The sequence below is a fragment of the Lissotriton vulgaris genome, chromosome 8, assembly GCF_964263255.1.
Source record: "Lissotriton vulgaris chromosome 8, aLisVul1.2, whole genome shotgun sequence".
Taxonomy (NCBI): domain Eukaryota; kingdom Metazoa; phylum Chordata; class Amphibia; order Caudata; family Salamandridae; genus Lissotriton; species Lissotriton vulgaris.
Window position 1 is genome coordinate 1303590399 of NC_141696.1, and position 20699 is coordinate 1303611097.

At 49.4% G+C, this 20699-nt stretch overlaps 1 protein-coding gene across 1 annotated transcript in view; it reads right to left on the reverse strand.

Annotated features, from left to right (window-relative positions):
• Nucleotides 1–20699, reverse strand: part of ATM (ATM serine/threonine kinase) — a 1399724-nt gene that overhangs the window by 438746 nt on the left and 940279 nt on the right. Inside the window, exon 40 of the mRNA XM_086935231.1 lies at nt 7941–8058. Coding sequence (XP_086791357.1) covers nt 7941–8058 — 118 coding nt within the window. The remainder of the gene's footprint in view (nt 1–7940; nt 8059–20699) is intronic.

Genomic DNA, 20699 nt, shown 5'->3' on the forward strand with positions numbered 1-20699 from the left:
ACCCCGGAGCAACAGAAAGACGGTCACCAGTTCCTGGGACAGTTTTCTGATCTTTTCTCCCTGGTTCCCAGTGTCACAGAATGGTGCATCCATGATGTGGACACTGGGGACAGTCCTCCTGTGAAGCACAACACTTACAGGGTGAGAGCTTGCATCAAGGAGGAGGTCTCCAAGATGCTTGCGTTAGGGGTGATTGAGTCCTCGAACAGTCCTTGGGCCAGCCCCGTGGTCTTGGTCCCAAAGGCTGCTGCACGGGGCGCCACGCCAGAACTCCTGTTCTGTGTGGACTACAGAGGGCTCTATTCAGTCATGAGGACTGGCGCACACCCCATCCCCAGAGCTGATGAGCTCATCGATCGTTTAGGGGCTGCCCAGTACCTCAGCACGTTTGATCTAACGTCTGGGTACTGGCAGATCACCTTGACGGATGGGGCGAGAGAGAGGTCAGCATCTCCACACCAGATGGGCACTACCAGTTTCGGGTTATGTCCTTTGGGATGAAGAATGCCCCGCCACCTTTCAGAGGTTGGTCAACCAGGTGTTGGCTGGACTGGAAGAGTTCAGTGCCGCCTACCTGGATGACATTGCAGTATTCAGCACCAGTTGGGAAGAACATCTGCGCTACCTCTGGGAAGTGTTGATGGCGCTGCGGAGGGTAGGCTTCACGATCAAGGCGAGTAAGTGCGAGATTGGCCAGGGTTCCATGGTGTACTTGGGACACCAGGTTAGGAGTGGACAGGTGGTCCCCCTACAGCCCAACATTGAAACCATCCTGGCTTGGGAGCCCCGAAGACCCAGACAGAGGTGAGAGTTTTTTTAGGACTCACTGGGTATTACAGGAGGTTTGTCAAGGGGTACGGCAGCATTGTTGCCCCCTTCACAGAGCTGAATTCACGGTAGCAGCCCAAGAAAGTGATTTGGACTGACACCTGTCAGAAAGCTTTTGTGGCCCTGAAAACTGCCAGCGCCCGTGCTCCTGGCACCCAACTAAACAAAAGATTTTATCGTTCAGACAGACGCTTCAGAGCATGGTATGGGGGCTGTTTTGTCATAGATGAATGAGGAGGGCCTAGATCAACCCTTAGCCTTCATCAGTAGGAGGTTACTTCCACAGGAACAGAGGTGGAGTGCGATTGAGCGGGAGGCATTTGCTGTGGTCTGGGCACTGAAGAAGTTGAGACCATACCTGTTTGGGACTCACTTCCGGGTTCAGACAGACCACAGGCCCCTCAGATGATTGAAGCAGATGAGGGGTGAGAATCCAAAGCTGTTGAGGTGGTCCATTTCCCTACAGGGGATGGATTTCACAGTGAAACACCGCTCTGGTACAGAACACGCCAATGCTGATGGTCTGTCCAGATTTTTCCACCTTCGTGATGAGAACTCCCGGGAGGTAGGGTAGTTTTTCCCACATTTCAGCTGGAGGGGACACATGTTAGATCTGGCACTGTTGGCGAGGATCTCCCTTCCATTTTTTGCTGTTGCAGCATGTGTTTGTGCTGGTTACAGATGTTTTGGGCACTGTGCCACTGCTATTCAGAGCCACACTGCAAGTGCTCTGTATTGTACATTGATGTATGGATTAGTGATTCCATGATTGGTTGGTTTGGTTTACTTGTCAGACCCTAGTACAGAGCACTGAGTGCGCCCAGGGCCTGTAAACCAAATGCTGCTGGTGGGCTTGCAGCACTGGTTGTGCCACCCACAGAAGCAGCCTGTAAAAGTGTGTCTCAGGTCTGCCATTGCAGAGTCTGTGTGCAATCTGGTACTGCCATGATGACTGAGCAATTGACCCACTTGCCAGTCCATAAACCTTCCCTTTTCTGCATTCTAGTAACCCCTGTGGTAGGCCCAAGGGGAGGTTGCATTTTAGGTAAAAGGTGGGACATGCCCTGGTGTGTGTGGCATGTCCTCCTAATAGTGAATTACAGCCATTTTCGTTTTTCACTATTGCAAGTCTACCTGTTCCCCATACGCCAGAATGAATATTACATGTTATAATCCTAACTTACTCAAGGAACTAGGTAGGAATTAGAGTTTAGTATGCCTGAATTCAGAATGATAAAATAAATCTTTTAGTTAAGTTGGTTTTAACATTCTGTGTTTGAAAAAAAGTGGGTATTTTCTTACCTAACTATCCAAGCCTTCCTCTGCTAGGTTGTGTATTCCTTGTCTGGAGTTTAAGTGACAGGGCTGGGGGATTCCAAGAGACAGGTGAGTCAGCACAGGGCTGAGTAGAGAGATCTGCATGAAGCTGAGAGGGAGGAGTAACATCTGGGACCTGAATAAGGCTGTGCCTCCCTCCACAATGCTTGCTCCGCCCCCTGTGCTGCGCCTGAGGTCTCTGGCCTACACTGTGAAAGGAAAGAAGGAGTCTTGTCAACAAAGTGCTCCAGGACTGACCAGAACTGGTTTGGACCAGTCAAAGGCCTCTCTGCCTTCAGAGAACAAAGAGAATAGGTGTATTCAAGGGGGGGACCCAGACCCCAGAACTCTAGATCACTATTGGGAAACAAGAAGAACCTTTGCTGAGGAGAGGAACCAGAGAAACTGAGGAGGAGACTATCCCTAAGCTGAGTGCTGCTTCGGGGATTGGCCTACAGTGGTTGCCTGACTGCCAAAGAAAGGAGAAAGGACTTTGTGCTACTTTAAAATCAACTTGTAAAGGATCTCCAAGGGTTTGAGCTAGAGCTTGCCTCCTGCTGAAGTCTCAGGGACAACAGACTTCACCCACCAGCTCCCCTGCCTTCCCTTGCTGGTAATTGAAGTGCCTCCTGTTGTGCTGGGCCTTCGGAGAGACTGTGTGTTGCTGGGAGCTGGAAGCGTGACTCAAGATAAAAGCGTGTCGCTGCCACAGCCGTTGTCATCGCATCACTGGAGAAGTGTGTCGCCGTCGCAGCAGACGTTGTCACATCATCGCAGAGGCGTGCCACCGCTGTCGCCATGGCAACACCTGAAGCGCCTCGCATCACCGGAGAAGTGTCACAGATGCCGTCGCATCACCGGAGAAGCGTGTCGCAGGGCCTGTTGCGGCTCAGAAGAATAGTGGAGTCGCAGCACAACCGTTGGGTGTGCACGCATCGTTGTCGCATCAAGAAGACAATGTCATTTTGTTTCATTACACCGGATCTTCATCGCATCATAGCGCTGCTGGTCGCATCGCCACAGAAGCGCAGTAAGAAACCGATGCCTCACCTCCCCACGCGGAGAAGAACCGACTCATCCCCTAAGCAGCAGTAGGGACCCGACGCATCACCGTTCTTGCGTGTAAGGAACCGATGCATCACCTTCCCTGCAACACTTTCGTTGAATAGCGTTACGCATCCAAAGGTACATTGAACTCAAAGTGTTGCATTATACATCTAGAGAACTAAGCTATTTATACTATTTGTAAGTACAGTATTGTGGATTTTTGTTGTTTGTGGTCTTGTGTTAAACTTATTTTTACACTACAATTTGTGTGGTGTCCATCTGTAGTGTTGTCACTGGGTTACGGTATGTGTTCACAAATGCTTTACACACTGCCTCTGAGATAAGCCTGTCTGCTTGTGCCAAGCTACCAAGGGGTGAGCAGGGGTTATTTTAGGAGTGTACCCCCTTACCCTTACTAGACGCAAGGGTCCCTATTTGGTCAAAGGTACCTACCTCTGCCAACTAAAGACCCTCAAATATAACAGGACGAAATTAGTTTGCTCCACAGGAATGGAGAGGAGGGTGGGTTTGTGAGGAATCTGTGGCTAGATAGAATATACACCAAAAAGAGTGCTATAGAAGGAAAGCAACGTGTTCTACTGATGGATACTTCTAGCCGCAGGTTCCTCACCTTGTGAATAGATAACAAAACAGAACGCGCAGCAGGTTGTGGGTTTGTGGAAGGGGTCAGACCTGAAAATCCAAACAGGTAAAGTGCTCCTCCTGCTGGACCTGGATATCCAGTCAGTATTAATTCATGAAGTGTGAACTGACCTCCACGTTGCAGCCTAGCAAATGGCCAAAACAGGTGCTCCGCACACCAACTCAATGGTAACAACGTTTGCTCTGATGGAATGAGCTCACAGGCTTTCCAGAGGCTATTTCCTGGCTAGGCCATAGCAGATCTTTTTACAAACAACAATCCATCTGGAGATGGTTCGTTTGTGCAATGCTGTTCCCCTCTTTGTCCCAGAGAACTCCACAAAGAACTGATGGTCCACCCAATATTTCTTGGTACAATAAATGTAAAAGTTCAGAACTCTCTTCGTGTCTGGACAATAGGCTCTCTTCGGCCTTAGATGGATGAGTTGGGGTGAAGAACACTGGCAGCATGATAGACTGCCCAGTGTAGAAAGTTGTTACAACTGTTGGAAGAACGCTGCTTTAGTCCTTAGCACTGGTTTCTCTGAAAACATGTGGTGTACAGTTACCGGACAGAAAGCGCTTATACCTCACTCATGTGATGAGCTGATACGATCGTTATAAGGATCACTGTCTTCAATTGCCCTCTGGTTTGAATGAGGTGCACATCAGGAATGTTGGAGCCAGACGAAGGCCCCACTTGGACCTGACAAAGGGTTTTGGTGAGAACATATGGGTCCCCTGTTTTAGAAAACAGTGATACAAACAAAGATGGCTAATCAGCCAATCATAAAAAGGCCGATACGGCTGACAGATATCTTTTAATTGTTGACAGAGCAAGGCCTGCTGGGCTTAAGATAGGAAGAACATCAGATAATTGGTTTTCTGAGGGTTGGATATCCTGAGAAGTACACCAACAAAACATCTCCCATATTCCAGCATATATGGTTTTAGGGGCAATACAACTGGCTGCCAAAATGACATTCAATATTTTGAGAGGGAGATCATAGGCTGCCAACTGTTGGTCATTTAATTTACAAGCAAGGAGGTCTGAATTGTCAGTCTCAGTGTAGGACCCTGCCTTGCTGTTGGGACAGGGGGTCATCCTGAAGAGGCAGCTGGATCAGACTACAGACGCTCAAGGCTAGAAGTTCCTTGTACCACCCTCTCCTTGCCCAATCTGGCACCACTAGGATGACTTGTGGCAAGTAGTTCTTATCTTTTTTATAACTTTGTGCAGGAGAGGTAGAGCAAAGAAGGCATACAGGAGCCCTGAGCTCCAGTCAAATCAAAAGGCATCTTCCAGCAAGAACTGCCAGGGAGCTCCAACTGGCAACATTTTAAAAACTGCACTTTCTCTTTGGTGGCAAAAAGATCAAGATAGGTTTCTCTACATTGATGGGAGTTGCCCTCGGCTACCTCGGAGTGTAGCTGCCATTTGTGATTAGTTAGGAAAAGCCAGCTGATTTTCTCCACCCTGGTGTTCAAATAACCTACTAGGTGCTACACAACCAGGGAGTTGTTCACCCGACTCAGTCAGTTCAAGCGGTACAGAGCCCCTTGGCCCAGGACCTACGATCACACTGCGCCCTGCTTGTTACAGTACCAATGGGCAGTGCTGCCAGCCTGCAACCATTCCTCATTAATAGATGGGAGGAATGCCTTTAGTGGTAAGCAAATCCCTCACAAGTCCAACAGATTGATGTGGAGGCGGATTTTTGCCGGAGACCAGAGGCTTATGATCTCCAGCTTTCCCAGATGACCTCCTCAACCCAGCAATGATCCATTCGTCACAATCGGTAGGTCTGGGTGGGGCAGAGAGAAGGAGCTGGCACTGGTCCAGTTGCAGTCCTGTAGCCAACCACTACAGTTATTTTGCAACCTCCTCCGACACATGGTTGAAATCTGAAATATTTCCTTGATGCTGAGCCCACTGAGACTTCAGAAAACACTGCAGAGCCTCAATGTGACAACTGGTGTGGTCCACTAACAGGATGCAGGAGGCCAAGAAGCCTCAGAGCTGCTCTCACTGAGATCCAGGTTAGACGTTGAACATCAGGATTATAGCCCACTCATCGAGGCGGAAAAAAGCTTGAAACAGCACAGTATCCTGGATACCTCCAATGAAGGGTAGCCTCTGTGAAGGAGTCAGGTGTGAATTTGGCCCATTGATGTAGAATCCGAGAGATGTCAATGGGATTGCCAGAGTGAGCATTTTGAACTATTTCTTTGTGAGTATAATGTTCAGAGGGTGAAGTTCTAAAATCTGTCCTTTTTGGCACCAGGAAGTAACAGGAGTAGCAGCCAATCCTGACCTCTGATACCTTCTACCTAGCTCCCTTGGTCAAGAGACACTGGGCTTCCTTCAGCTGAATGGACAAGTGGTCCTCTGCAAGCCGTCGTGGGAAAGATGGTATGTTTGGAGGGCTGGACAGGAAGGGTAAGGCTTAACCATACTGGACAATTTGAAGCACCCATCTGTCCAATATGATGCTTTCCAACAGCTTATCTGGCCTTCAACCGGTTGGCAGAATGTAACCGAGGATAAACTAAAGGCATTTTTCTGCAGCTGGAGGGGAGGAGGATTAGGTAGTTTGTTTTCCTCGAGGGCCTAGACACTGTTGGCTGGATTCCTAACCTCTACCTCAAAAGGCTTGGGAGGTCTGTTTTAGAGAGAGGGTCTGGCACTGACAATGCTGGATGCCTCTTCTGAAGCCTCGAAAGGGGTGATATTGTTGAGGAAACTGCAGTATAGACAGTGTGAGGTTTAGAGAGCACTCTGTGCTTTCTTTCAAGCGCTCTAGTGCAGTGTCTGCCTTGTCTCTAAAGAGACGAATACTCTCAAATGACATATACATCAGTGACGCTGGGACATCATTTGAAAAGCCTGTTAATTGTACCAAAGCATGGCATTGAAGCACCATACTGGTACAAACTGCCCTACGCAGACAGTAGTGTCCAGGCCTGATCGCATGACGTACTGCGCTGCATCCTGACCATACTGAATTATTTGTTGGAGGTTGGAGCAAAGGTCAATCGGGACTGTGGGCAAGATATCATTTACCATGTCCCACAATGCGTGCAAGTAACATCCCAGGAGACAACTAACATTTTGGGACCTGAAGGCAAGCCGGGCAGAGGAGAACATATACTTCTTGAACGCGTTTTGAGTCTCTGGTTAGGTGGAACCGTATTTGGGTTAAGTGTATTCGTGGAGGCTTAAAACACTGGCTCTATGGGGTTAGCGAAGTAAAGTCTGGTCCCCTGAGCTGACCTGTGTTGTATGGCTATCAGTCTGTTTACAGGTATTTAAGATTCTGGTATTTCCTTGGTGTTCAAAATAGCGTCTGTAAGTGCCTCATTAAATGAGAGGTGTGGTCCTGAAGAGGTCTGCCCTCACTGCAGATTGCTGTGAAAGGAACTGAGACCTGAGGGTACCCTAACGTTCATATGACTTCTCCTGAAAAGAGTGGTTGGAAGAAGGGAAACCATGTTTCCATTTCTTGTGTTTTTTCTTCTTTGAACCTACTTTAGACTTTGGTGTTTGGAGGCAAATTAGAGACAGAGAATTCATCCTCGACTTCAACCAGGTCTTTTGAGCCTTTCTGCGATACTTGGCCACAGTTAGGTCTTGTGGTCACAGATAGCCTTCGGCTTCATCTGAGCACAATTGCTGCAAGGCTTGAGACATGTGAGGAGCCCAGGCAGAGACTTTCTGAGGGCTTGCCACTGATATCTGTTTGTGGCAATCCTTGCAGGGTTAAAAACTAGTCATTTTAGCAGGAGACATGACCTTGCACACTGGAAAATGTTTTGGGAAATCTTTTCTTTCAGGTGATGGAGCGAGCTCTAGATCCGCATTGGAAGGCGTGGAAAGAAAGGAACTGACATTGATGCCCAGAGGTAGCGCTTATATTGTGCTCTTGACGTGGAACCACACAGTACCACCTAGTAGTCTGCGTAACTGCCCAGAAAAATGTCCAGATCCAGTCTGGTGTCACGGGGTACTGATAAGGTGAGGTATATGCAGGTAGATGTATCCATCCGATACAGGCACGGTTTAGGATTTACAGAAAGTGGGAACTATATGAGGTTTTGCATTTTACCTGCAGGTTTATTCCTGTTTCTTGTAGACTCTTCTCACTCAAGTTGGTAATTGCAAGGCCCATACTTTGACTTTCTTCTTCAAACATTAGAGCACGGCTTGCTCTGGATGCAGATTGCCTAAAGATCGCAAAATAAACAAGTGAAGCACAGTGTTACGGATATTTTCAATACAACACTCATTTGGAGATACATATACTGCTTTCGTAAAAGGAACCTACAATCTATACTATACATACATAAGATCATTATTCACAGATCAGGTAACAAACATGTTTGCAAAAAGAATCTGGATCAACCTTTGTTCAAATTCTAAGACATGTTACCCTGCAGTATGAAAGATCTTTTTCAACAGCCAACATTTTGAGATTAAATATGCAACTGGTTAGTCACACTACTCTGCTATTAGGTACTTCTGCCTATTCCTTCACGACTAGGGACCCGATTAAGAGTTGAGCAGAATGCCATACATAATTTCCTGGTGGCTACAGTTATCATTAGCGGCTGATATCCCTGCATGGATTTCTGCCTTCTGTGAGTTAGACCCCTGGGAGTAGGACATAACTGTGTAGCACCTTATTATTGTGAGGAATTCTGCCTTGTGATGCCTATTTCAAAGGGTTTAACGCTACTATTTATCACTTGCTTTGAGCAGGTGGTAAAAGTGATCATTGGTGAAGGGAAAGAAGAGTAGTTTCGGCATGGGGTGAATGAAATGCTCCTCCAATAACATAGGATACATTCAGGGCACAGTGGCAGACGAGCATTGGTTGCTGCTGCAGCCAAAGCCTCATTTTTTTTTTAAATATGTTTTATTGAAACACTTAACATACAGTTACATCACTGTGAGCATATTTCAATGAGGAAGCAGAAATCTGGCGAGCATGTGCATTATATATGGAAACAATAATGGCAGTCATTATTCTGGTAAGTACAATCGTCACAGAACTGGGCAGTTGGCATCAGTGGGAAAAACCCCGGCAATATAACCAGATGACATTCCCTCGTTACACATCATTGTATGTGGCGTCATCTATCCCACCAGAGTACCCGGCTCACCCTGTCGTCCAGGGTGCGCCCTTGGTTCGTTGCCCTCAATGTTGCCCACAACCTCATACTTTGTGTTACGGCGTGTTGTTCCCCAAAGAAGTGACCTCTCTGGGCGGATCGGCCGCTTAGGTCGGTGTGGTGATGCTGCTGTCTGTGAGCGCTTCATGGCCATTGTCGTATGTCAGCAGATGAATGTGGCGTGGGCTGCCGTATGGCATGTGTTCATGAATGTGTCCGTTAATCATGAAAGTACAGCGCTGTCAACTGGGGAGCAACAGTCTGTGAAACCAACCTCCGAACAGAGGGAGGAAGTAAAAGAAATATCGGGGAGGGGCGAACATTAACTCGAGGGGAAGGGGGTGCTGCATTACGGCTCTGATTGTCAAAGTCCCGTGGCCAGGTGTCGTGTCCATGCGAGATGGGAATGTTCTGCATATGTGAGTCGGTGTGTGTGGATGAGCGGCAGGGTGCATCTAATGTTGGGGAGGTGTGGCTCTGCGTCAGCTGGTTGCATGGTCGGTCGTCCCCGGGGGGGGGGGGGGGGGGGGGGGGGGGAAATGGGAGAGGGGTGGTGGGCGGAGGGGGGAGGAGCAAGGCTAGGTTATGACTCCGTGTCCCATGTGTGTGTGTGTACCAATCGGCATGGTGTTACCGCATGTCTCTCCCCATCTGCATGTCTTCATGCCATAAGGGGGTCGCCTTGCCTATGTTATACCCTGCTCCTGACATGCCTTGCTGAAGGCCTGTAGGAGGTCGTCCCAGGTCTGCGCAATCGGTATGGCTCTCCGTCCCGCGGTCTCTTCTCTACGGAGAACCGTGCCTTCTGCTGTCGCCCAGTAGGTGAGAGAGGCGCACCAATGTTTAATCTGCGGTGGGTTTGCGTCTTTCCAATGTCGCGTTATGAGTCGTTTAGCAGTTATCAGTCCTAGATCCCAGAACCTGGCATGGGCTTTGTTTTGCTTCATCCTCTTGAACAACCCCAGCACGCAAGTTTCCCAAGTATATCTTAGTTCTGTTCCTGCACCTTTCGTTAACAGTGCAGTTACATCCTGCCAGTACGTCTGCAGCCTGGGACATGCCCACAGCATGTGCAGAAGGTCAGCGTTTAGCAACGAACAACGCGGGCAGCCGGAGGTGTCTAGTGCAAAGTATCGGTTAATTTTATCGGGGGACAGATATGCCCTGTGTATGATGTAGAATTGTTTGATTTTAAATCTAGAGTTGCAGGGTATGTGGCGTGGTCCTTCCAGGATTCTCTCCCACTCCTTGTCCGTCCAGTCCCTCCCTCTGTCAACTGTCCACTTGTCTCTCAGTGGTTGGAGCGTGCATGTTGTGTGTGATTGTAATGCCTGTGCCAGCCAATGTATCACATGGGACCCATTCCCCATGATGTGGAGGTACTGCATCAGCAGGTGTGTCTGAGGTTCCTCCGTCATGTCTCCCCAGTGTCTCGTGAATTCTCGGATCATGGAGGCATGTAGTAGGAATTGCCCCGTCGGCAAATCGGTGTCCTCCACCAGGCTCCCAAACGGGATCAGGGTGCTATCTTTGTACAAATCCGCCATCGTTTCTATCCCCGCACGCTCCCAGCTTTCTAACAAGGTCGCAGTGATCACTCCTCCGATTCTGGGCGTGCCCTGCAGTGGGAGTGCAGGGGCGTAGGGTGTGACCTTCCGCGTGAGTCTTAGTGCGCGTTTGTAGCATTTAAGTGCCACCGTGAGGTGTAGCTGTGTTCCGCGGGTTGCTTTAGCTAAGGGGTGGAACAGCGCGAGTGCCCGTGCTTGGGTCAAGGCCGGTGTTTCCGAGGCCGTATCGTTCAGGTTCCTCCCCGCGAGCCAGCCCACCACCCACTGAAGCTGCGCCGCAAGATAGTAAAGTTCCTGATTGGGGACCGCAAGTCCCCCCCGTTAGTGTCGGGGCGTATAGTTTTTTCAGCGCCACTCTGGGCCTCCCTGTGTTCCAAATGAGCGCCCGTACCATAGTCTCTAGCTCTCTGAAAATCCGGGTGGGAATGTGCACGGGTATATTTGAGTAATAGTAAAGGAGTCTCGGTAGTGCAATCATTTTCGTTAGGGTGACTCTGGCTGGGACATTCAATGGGAGTGTGCCCCAGAAAGCCATTTGGGCTCGCAGGGAAGAGATAGCTCTGACCAAGTTGCCGTCCAGCACGTCTGCCGGGGACCGGTAGATGTGGATGCCTAGGTATTTGAAGGTGCCTGCGTGCCAGGTCAGCGTCGTTCCCCCTAGTCGCACCTCACATTCCTGCATGTCGGGGTGAAAGGGGTAAACCCCGGATTTCCCCCCAGTTAACTTTCAGTCCCGAGTGGGCCGTGAATTCTCGTAGGGAGTCCGTGAGTCCTTGCGGTATCTGTGTGAGGTCTCTAATGTAGAGGAGCAGGTCGCCAGCGTACAGCGAGACCGCGTGCGTGCCATCTATCAATGGAATGCCCCATTCTGCACCCTGCCTCCTCAGCAATTCCGCCAGCGGTTCCATCGCTAAGGAAAAAAGCAGTGGCGACAAGGGGCAGCCCTGTCTCGTGCCCCACCTGACTTGTATGGTGTCTGACAGGAGGCCCCCAATCCGGACCCGTACGCTGGGCGTCTGGTAGAGGAGGCCGACCATATCCGTGTACGCCTCTCCCAGGTCGAACTTCTGCATTACTGCTCTGAGATACGGCCATTCCACTGAATCAAATGCCTTTTCCAGATCTAGTACAAGACATCCCAACCGTGGCCAAGGCATCCTCGCATATTCCTGTACCCTAAATAGCCGGCGGATATTTTGTGATGTACTACGTGTGGGTACAAAACCGTTCTGGTCTGCGTGGACCAGTGTGGGCGTGTATAGGGCTAGTCTCCGGGCCAGTGTGGATGCTAATATTTTATAGTCGGTGTTCAGGAGGGCAAGTGGCCTGTATGAACCCAACTGCGTCCCGTCTTTTCCGGGTTTTAAGAGGGAGACCAGGGTGGCTTCATTTAGGGAGGGCGGTAATGAGGAGTCTTCCATCGCTGCCTCACACATTTTGATCAGTTCAGGGATCAGGAGGTCTGGATATGCCTTGTAGAACTCCGCTGGGAGTCCGTTGTGGCCCGGGGATTTCCCAATGGAGAACGCCGCTATGACTACCCGGAGTTCTTCTGAGGTGATGGGCGCCGCTAGGTCGTCGCGTTGGGCGTCTCTAAGTGTCGGTAGCAGTATCGAACTGAGGTATTCCTCAGTGTCCGGAGCAGGAGTAGGCAGGCAAGAGCGGTATAGCTTGTCATAGAGGCTAGTAAACGCGCAATGTATCTCCTGTTGGGTGTGTAGGAGTGCTCCAGTGGCTCCCAGTATTTTCGTTACTGGTTTCGTCTTTTCCTCCCTGCTAATTAACCATGTCAGTAGCTTGCCTGGTTTATCTCCTCTGTCGTGGGTGCGTGCCGCGTGGGCTGCTTAATTCAAGCACCGCAGTCTCTCTATTAGTGTCTCGTGCTCCGCTTGCGCAGTTCGCAACTCTGCTCAGTCATCCCTCACTGTATGTTGTTCATGTCGTAGCAGCTCTGCCTCTACCCTTTTGAGGTCTTTCTCAACGCGCCGTTTAAAGTTGACCTGCGTGCCCAGGCATTGCCCCCTTATGACCACTTTGAACGCATCCCATTCTATATGGGGGGTGGTGGCTGTGCCTGTGTTCTCCTCAAAGTAGTGCACTATGTGTGTGAACAGTGAGTCTCGGAAAGGTGCGTCCAACAGGAGATCCGGCTGCAGTCTCCATGTGGGGACGGGAGGATGTGTGTTCGCCCATGTGACTTCCAACATGTGGGGATTGTGGTCCGAATGCGTCCGGCCCATGTAATATGCATCCGTTACTAACGGGAGTAGGTCCTCAGTGAGCATGTACCTGTCCAGTCGTGTGTGTAGGTCATGGGCTCCCGGGTAATATGAGTGTCCGGGTGTTCGGGTTTCGGTGTCTCCATACGTCCTGTAGGTTCCAGTGAGTGGCCCAGGCCATAAGGGCCTTCATGGCGCCCACTACTGGCGCATTGGGTAATGGTGGAAAGGAGCAGTCCAGCGTGGTGTCTAGCACACAGCTGTAGTCCCCTCCCAGTATCCAGGGGATCCCGTGCCAGTGCGATAGGGCCGTCGATACTCTTGTGAAGAAACCCTGCTGGTCCGTGTTGGGAGCATAAATCGACTTCAAAACTATCGGGCGTCCATCCAGGCGCCCCTTCACAGCTACCACCCTCCCCTCTCCATCTATGTAAGAGTCTTCGATGTCAAACGGGATCCCCGGTCTCATCCATATCAACACACCCCGTGCATAGGAGGAGAAACCTGTCGCGTATAAGTGTCCTCGCCACCGTCTGCGTAGTGTATGTACCTCGGGTGCTGTTAGATGTGTCTCCTGCAAGAGTGCTATTTGGACCTTATATCTCTCCAGGTATGAGTAGATCATGTACCTACGCGAGGGTGTATGTATACCACGCACATTCCAAGTGCAGATCTTAACCGCAGTCATCACAGTTCTTCAGTGGGGCCCCACCCTCCTTCCCCCCAGCCACATGCGTCCCTTTGGAGAGCCTCCCACCGCCCATCACAACAACATTTCCACGTGTACCTGTGGGGCGCAATAATGAGTACAATGAAACCGTCACTAGCCTGTGAATGGAGCATATTCCAGAAAAAGGGGGGAGGGGGAACATGAACAGGGGATAATACCAGAAGGTCGGCTGCTGAACGTGCAGTCGTCCAAACACTCTACTGAAATAGTCAACTTTCAAGTCTGGGGGGTTGCTGCCCATCACGCAGGGCGAATGAGACACAATCATTAAGCAAAGCGTGAGTGCGTGCGTAGTCGCACATGGGGGAGGTGTGTTTTCCTAGCCGGCCATTTAGTGGGCTTCATAATAGACACTGCAGACCGTCCATTGAGTTGCGTGGCACCGCATGTACCAGTTCGCAGAGTGCAGCGGCGGCACGGGCCCGCCGAGAGAGACTGGTCTGGGGGGCCTTCGTTTTAGCAAGGCCAGTTAAGAGTGGTTACCTGTGGCCGTCCACTTGTTGACAGCCAGCGCCTTGCATGTCTCAGCGTCTACTCACTGCGTCTCAGGTGTGTGCATCAGCAGGGACGGTCTGTTCCATCGGCCACCTCTCATGTGGTCATTCAGTGTCTTGTGCCGGTCTCCTTCCAATACTCCACTCCCTTTGTTCAGATAGTGCTAGTAGGGAGAATGGGAGGAATTGGGGAACGAGGGGGAGGGGGCGCCGGAGCGCACCAGACTGTTAACGGAACAGGTCCGACGTCTGCAGTGTGATGTCAGGCAGGTCTCCCGAGACTTGTGAGTCCGGTATTCCGTAAATTGCCTCGTTGTCGCTCAATAATGCCCTGGGGCTGGTGGCCGGCAGGGAGCGCTGGGCCGGTGAGCTGCTGAGCTCCGTGACCATCCGCAGGGCCTCCTGTTGTTCCCGGCGCATTTCCTCCTCGGGTGGGCTTGCGCTATGTTGTGTTCCGCTCGCTGCTGGCGAAGGCGATCTGTTTCCGTGCCTCCGTTTAGAGCCTCTGCGTCTTCTTGTTCGGGGTTGGTCCCCTGGCCTCGTGGTGCTTTTGTCCGTCCCGTTGTCCAGCCAGGCTTCCACCTCCTCCGAGGTGTTGAAGAAGTGGGTCTTCTCATTTGCTATCACTCGTAGCCTTGCCGGGAAGGGAAGGGAGTACGTGAGTCCAAGCTGGCGTAGTCGCCATTTCACTACCAGGAATGAGTGTCACTGGCGCTGCACTTGGATCGTGTAGTCCGGGAAAAACATTATATTGGCATTGTCCACCTGGATGTTGCCGAGTTTGCGGGTTTCCCTCAAGACGAAGTCGCGGTCTCTATAGTTCAAGATACGGATGAGTAGTGGGCGCGATTTAGAGCCTGTTGGGAGCGGTCTGGATGGAACCCTGTGTGCCCGCTCGACCACGACCTCCGGCAGCAGGGCGCGGAGCCAGTCCTCCACGTGAGTTGTAGGATCTCTCCCTTCCCATTTTTCGGGTAATCCCACTATTCGGACGTTGTTGCGTCTCGCCCGTCCTTCTGCATCCTCTGCCCTGTCTTCTAAGAACTCGACTCTGTTGAGAAGGTCCTTTAGTTGCTTGTCCGATTGTGTAACTCGTGGCTCCAGGTCCGTCACGGTGTGCTCCAGAGTCGCGGTGCGTTCAGCAAGTTTTTTGTGATCCGCCCTCAGGTGTGTCAGGTCTATGGCGATTCTGTCGATTTTTGCCTCCAGCGATGTTCGGGTGGATTGTATGGAGTTCTCTAGCCGTTCCATGGCTGCCAGGACCGAATCCAGTCTGGCCGTCACTGGGTCTGCTTCATTTGACTTCGGAGTCTTGTCCATTTTGCCTTTCGGGTGCGTGCCCCCAGCTCCCGTGCGCTTCCCTGCACCTCCAGACATGGGCAGGGTCCTGCTCGCCTATGTCTTTGCAGGGGCGGCTTACGGCGTCGCTGCTCGTCAATGGCCCAGGGCTCGCGGCCACTGAACAAGGTAAAGGTCTCCGGCTGGGGGCTGGGGGCCCGGGGCAGGTGGGCCTGGTAGGGCCGTATTGGTCCTCGTCTCGCTGGGTGATAAGTCGGGGCAGGCGTAGGACCACCGCGCCGGTGAGGTGATGTAATAGGCGGGCTCTCCATGTGTTGACCTTGGTCGGGCCAGGCAGGCCGGTGTGTGGGCTTTAATATTCCGGCGTGGGTTGCACTGCCTCTGCGTCCCCCGGCCAGGCATGGTTAGCAGTAGCGGTCGGTCTCAGAGGTCGTGTGCTCTGTTTCCGGCACTATTCCGCCGCTGTGTTTTTTATTTGTTGGTGTGAGATTGCGATGGGAGTGAGGCCTCGCGAGTCCTTCTCCGTGTACCTCGGGGACCTCAGCGCCCCTGGTGATTGTAGGGCTCCCGGTCGGCAGCACCTCCCGCAGCAGTTCTTCTTTTTCAGCCTTGGGTAAGTCTGCAAGAGCGGTCACCTCCTGTTTGAGGTTTCGGAGGCTGCTTTCCTACGCACCCCTGCGATGGTTTCTGGCTCCGCTAGTCGTCGTACTCCCTGCTCAGGCGGCCAGCGGCGGCTGGTGTATGTGCGCCTCATTGGGGGTGGGGTTTAGGCCCTGTGTTCGGCCCCGTAGACACCCGCACGCCTCTCCACCAGCACCTTCAGTCTTCAAGCCGTACTATGACCCCCAAGGGCACCCGGCCGGGCGTGCCTCCCCCGCTCCAGATCTGTGCCGACTTTATGGGTTCACAGCGCCCGGCCGCTGGACGGGCGCCGCCATGTTGGTATGGGCGCTCCTTCCTGGTTATGCTGAGGGGCTCGCTGGCGTTCTCGGCTTCGCTTCTCCCGCGCCCGCTGGGCCTGTTGGGGCAGTGCGGGGTTCCCAGGCTCCGGTCCGAGCGCCCCTGAGTTTCGGGGTGTCCCTTCCGGTTTTCGGCGTCTGTGATTGCGGGCAGGCGCGCAGGCCTCTGGATAACGGACCCCCGCCTGTCGCTCGCCGCCGCTGAAGCGTGTTCTTTCTCCCCCGAGGGCGTCCGCCAGCCGGCACCGCAGCCAGGGTCCTCGCCTTGATTCCCCCCAGTCGCTGGCTCCAGCTCGCCACGGGCGCCCCTCTTGCTCGCCTTAGAAACGGGTCTCGTCTGGCTGCTGTTGCACTCGATGGCCTCAGGGGGTTGACGGTGATGGGCAGTGTCTCAGTTCGGCCCCCTCCGTGTAGTCCTCGTTCGCCTCCGGCCCTCGCGGCCCGCAATTCCGGTTCGGTCCCCGGGCTTGCGTGGCGAGTCCCGCCGGCGCGGCTGCTCCTTCGCCCGGCTCAGTCTTCCTCTGCAGTGTCGGTGCGGACCCGTAGCTCGCAGGAGCTCGTAACTCGGTCCGATGCCGGTCGATGGTCCCACGGCACTATACCCCAATCAATACCTAGACGGGGTATTGATCGGATAAATTACCCCCGATGTGGAGGTTCACGCATGAGCTCTCCTAGAACGCTGCCAGCCTCGTTGCGTGCTTAGCCACGCCCCTGCAGCCAAAGCCTCATGCGAACGTGCTGGCTAGAATTACTTATAGATTTCTGTATTGAGGGATATTTTCCATATAACTTAACTAGCTGAGAATAGAAATGAGAGTGTAACTAGAAAATGATAAAGACAATAGAAAATACGATCACTTCACAAAGAGTAAAGACAATCTGAATGGAAAATAAGGAATAATGTCAATACATCTCTAGTTCCTCAAGACGTCGAGTGTGGTTGGTTAGACCAGGAAAAAACACGTTTTTAGAGATTTGTGACCGATATTTCTAGTCATTTTAGATTAAGTGACTATATCTAAACAATTAGAGAATGTTTTTAAAACTGAAAATTCATATATATATATATATATATATATATATATATATATATATATATATATATATATATATATATATATATATATATTCACTGAAAAAACCATAGGTTTCACACCAGTTATAGTTAGGTGGAAATTTTACTCGCATAAAACCATTGAAATTCCCACGTTATAGTTAGTCGGACTCACTATAACTTGCGCGTGCAATGCACTGCTGATGACGTCACATATTACATCACTGATGACATCACTGATGACAACATCCTTGTGACAAAGTGGCAGACCTCCTATCAGCATAAAATAACCTTTGACACACACATTCAAAAATAGAAACTAACATTTTCTTAAAAAAGGAGAAACCAATACCAATTACAACTTATTAGGTAATTCCAACATCTACATACACATCCACTCATTCACCAACAGTTCTATATAGTCACTCATGCATGTACTTACTCATCATATGTACTCATACACCTATACATCCTGTTACACACTACTACTCATCCATATAGTTACTCACACACAAATTCACACTTGCAAATAAACCATTTACTTGATTATACTGCTATATACACACCACTACACATACTTCTACAGAAACGGAAACATGTTTACTCTCTTAAACAATCAATTATAAAAACACATACTCACTAACCCACCCATACACACAATCATCCACCCATACAGTCTTGCACACATGCTGTCTTCAAAATACATACAAATAGTGAGTCACTCATTCATGCATCTGTGCTCTAAGTGAACCCCACCGAACCATACAGACACTGATACTGATACTCAAAAAAACAACTAATAACCCATATACACACTCATGTAGCTACTCACCAACCCATGCAGCCACTTATACACAAAGTGAGACACAGATACAGATATTTAAATATTTAAACATTACTCGCTAATATATGTATTCACTAAGATACATTTAATAAGTCAGTTAACCAATCACTTTTACACAAAAAAACATCCATTTAGACATTTATTTACCCATTTATTCTTCCATCAACCTTTAGATATACATATATAAAAAATATTTATTTTTCAGAAAGGTACACATTCACTGGATGATGTCATCAGTGATGTCATTTGAGATGTCATCAGTGATGTCATGAGTGATGTCACTGTCCATGTCATGAGTGATGTAATATGTGACGTCATCAGCAGTGCATTGCACGCACAAGTTATAGTGAGTCCAACTAACTATAACGTGGGAATTTCAATGGTTTTATGCGAGTAAAATTTCCACCTAACTATAACTGGTGTGAAACCTATGATTTTTTCAGTGAATTTAATAGGTTTTTTAAATGCTAATTCCTAACTATAACTGGTGTGAAACCTATGGTTTTTTCAGTGAATATATATATATATATATATATATATATATATATATATATATATATATATATATATATATAAAATTTCTATGGCAAAATGAAACCCCTCATTTTGTTCCTTTTCAAATTAAATGTATTAAGTGTTACCACTTTATTCTAATCAAGATGACTTCAGGTGTGCCATACTTTTGTCATAAGTAAGACTGTTAGCATTCTAGTTGTTCTTTAGAACACTCTTCGACATTCTGTCATTGGGCTACAGTTGGGCTACATCTGGCTGATATTTGGGCTACATTTGGGCTCTTTTGTCTCTGGTGGCCATCTTGGGAGACTGCATATCAGACTTTTTTTTAATGAAATATAAGAGGATTTGAGAAGTCACTCAAAATGTGCCCTAATTTTTCTTTCTTCAGCACTAATCATAATTTCTATGGCAAAATGAACCCCCTCATTTTGTTCCTTTGCAAAATAAATGTTTTAAGTGTTAACACTTTATTCCAATCAAGATGACTTCAGGTGTGCCATACTTTTGTCATAAGTAAGACTGTTAGCGCTCTAGTTGTTCTTTAGAACACTCTGGGACATTCTGTCATTGGGCTATAGTTGGGCTACATCTGGCTGATATTTGGGCTACATTTGTTTTTTTTGTCTCTGGTGGCCATCTTTGGGCTACACTGGGCTACATTTGGGCTCTAACATATATATAGCCCAATGTAGCCCAATATATATTTTTTCAAAGTAAATTTTCGTAAAAACCACTGGAGCACATATCTTGAGACATAGCAAAGGCACTTCGGGCTACCAGTCCCTACAATTTTGCCAAGTTTGGTGGAAATCCATTCAGCCGTTCGGGCTAAAAGTGAGCTCGACCGCCCTATGGAAATTAACATGGGGAAAACATGTTTTGGGACCCCCCTTTTATCTCGGCCCCCACTTGACGAATCCCCCCGAAACTTTCAGGGAAGGACCGGAGCTCCGCGAGGCAAATTTATATATATATATATATATCATATATATATATATATATCATATATATATATATATATATATATATATTTTTTTTAGCATAGCATAGCAAACACAGCAAGATGATGGATGGAGTGCTGTAACTTTTCATCCATCATCTTGCTGTGTTTGCTATGTTCCTAAGTGGCCATGGATATGCCCAAACATGGGTCCCTTGCTCGCTATGCCGCTGGATTATAGCTGGACTGGCTGAAGAGGGTAGATACCCCTGGCACCGGTTCCAGGATGCTTGTTCGGTTCCAGAGAGGACCTGGCCTGGCAGTTCAGGCTGGACTGTTCCCATGAGGAGCAGGGTTAAGACTGAATTACATATGGCTGGGTCCAAACTGAGGTGGCATAGTGAGCAAAAGAACAATGGATTCAACCCGGATCTCTTGACTGGGGGTGATTGGTTGAAAAGTTTAAGCACTCCATCAATCATCTTGTTGTGTTTGCCTATATAGGCTTCACACATCATTTCCGGAGCGGAATGGCTTCAGTACGGAGCCGCACAGCATCACCACCTAGTGTACAGTTTCCATTCTGACAACTGGGTAATATTCTAAGGTTGAAGAGTCTACAGCTAGATAGAGTCTCTACCAGAAAAGAGATCTGGGTTCAATCCATTGTGCTTCTGCTCACTATTTCATCCCTGTTTTGACACAGGCATATAGGTGGAGTCTTGATGTCAGTTGCTTTCGAGACTGTTGGGTTCCCCCAGATGCAGAGCTCCAATAGCAAATTGGTTGTGACTTGTGAGTAGATACCTATACTTGGGATATTATTAATGGAAAGAGTTCAAAAAGTGAATGGAGAGGAAGGAAGAGTCGGCGAGGAATCTGCGGCTACATAGAGTCTTTACCAGAAAGAGCGTTACCAACGGTAAGTAACTTGTTCTCATGATAGAATGATAGAGACTTCCAGCCGCAGACTGCTCATCTTTTGAATAGATATCAATAGATATCAAAGCAATTCCTATCTGGAAGCAAATCTACAGATTTACTCTTGCATAGATTTAGCAGGA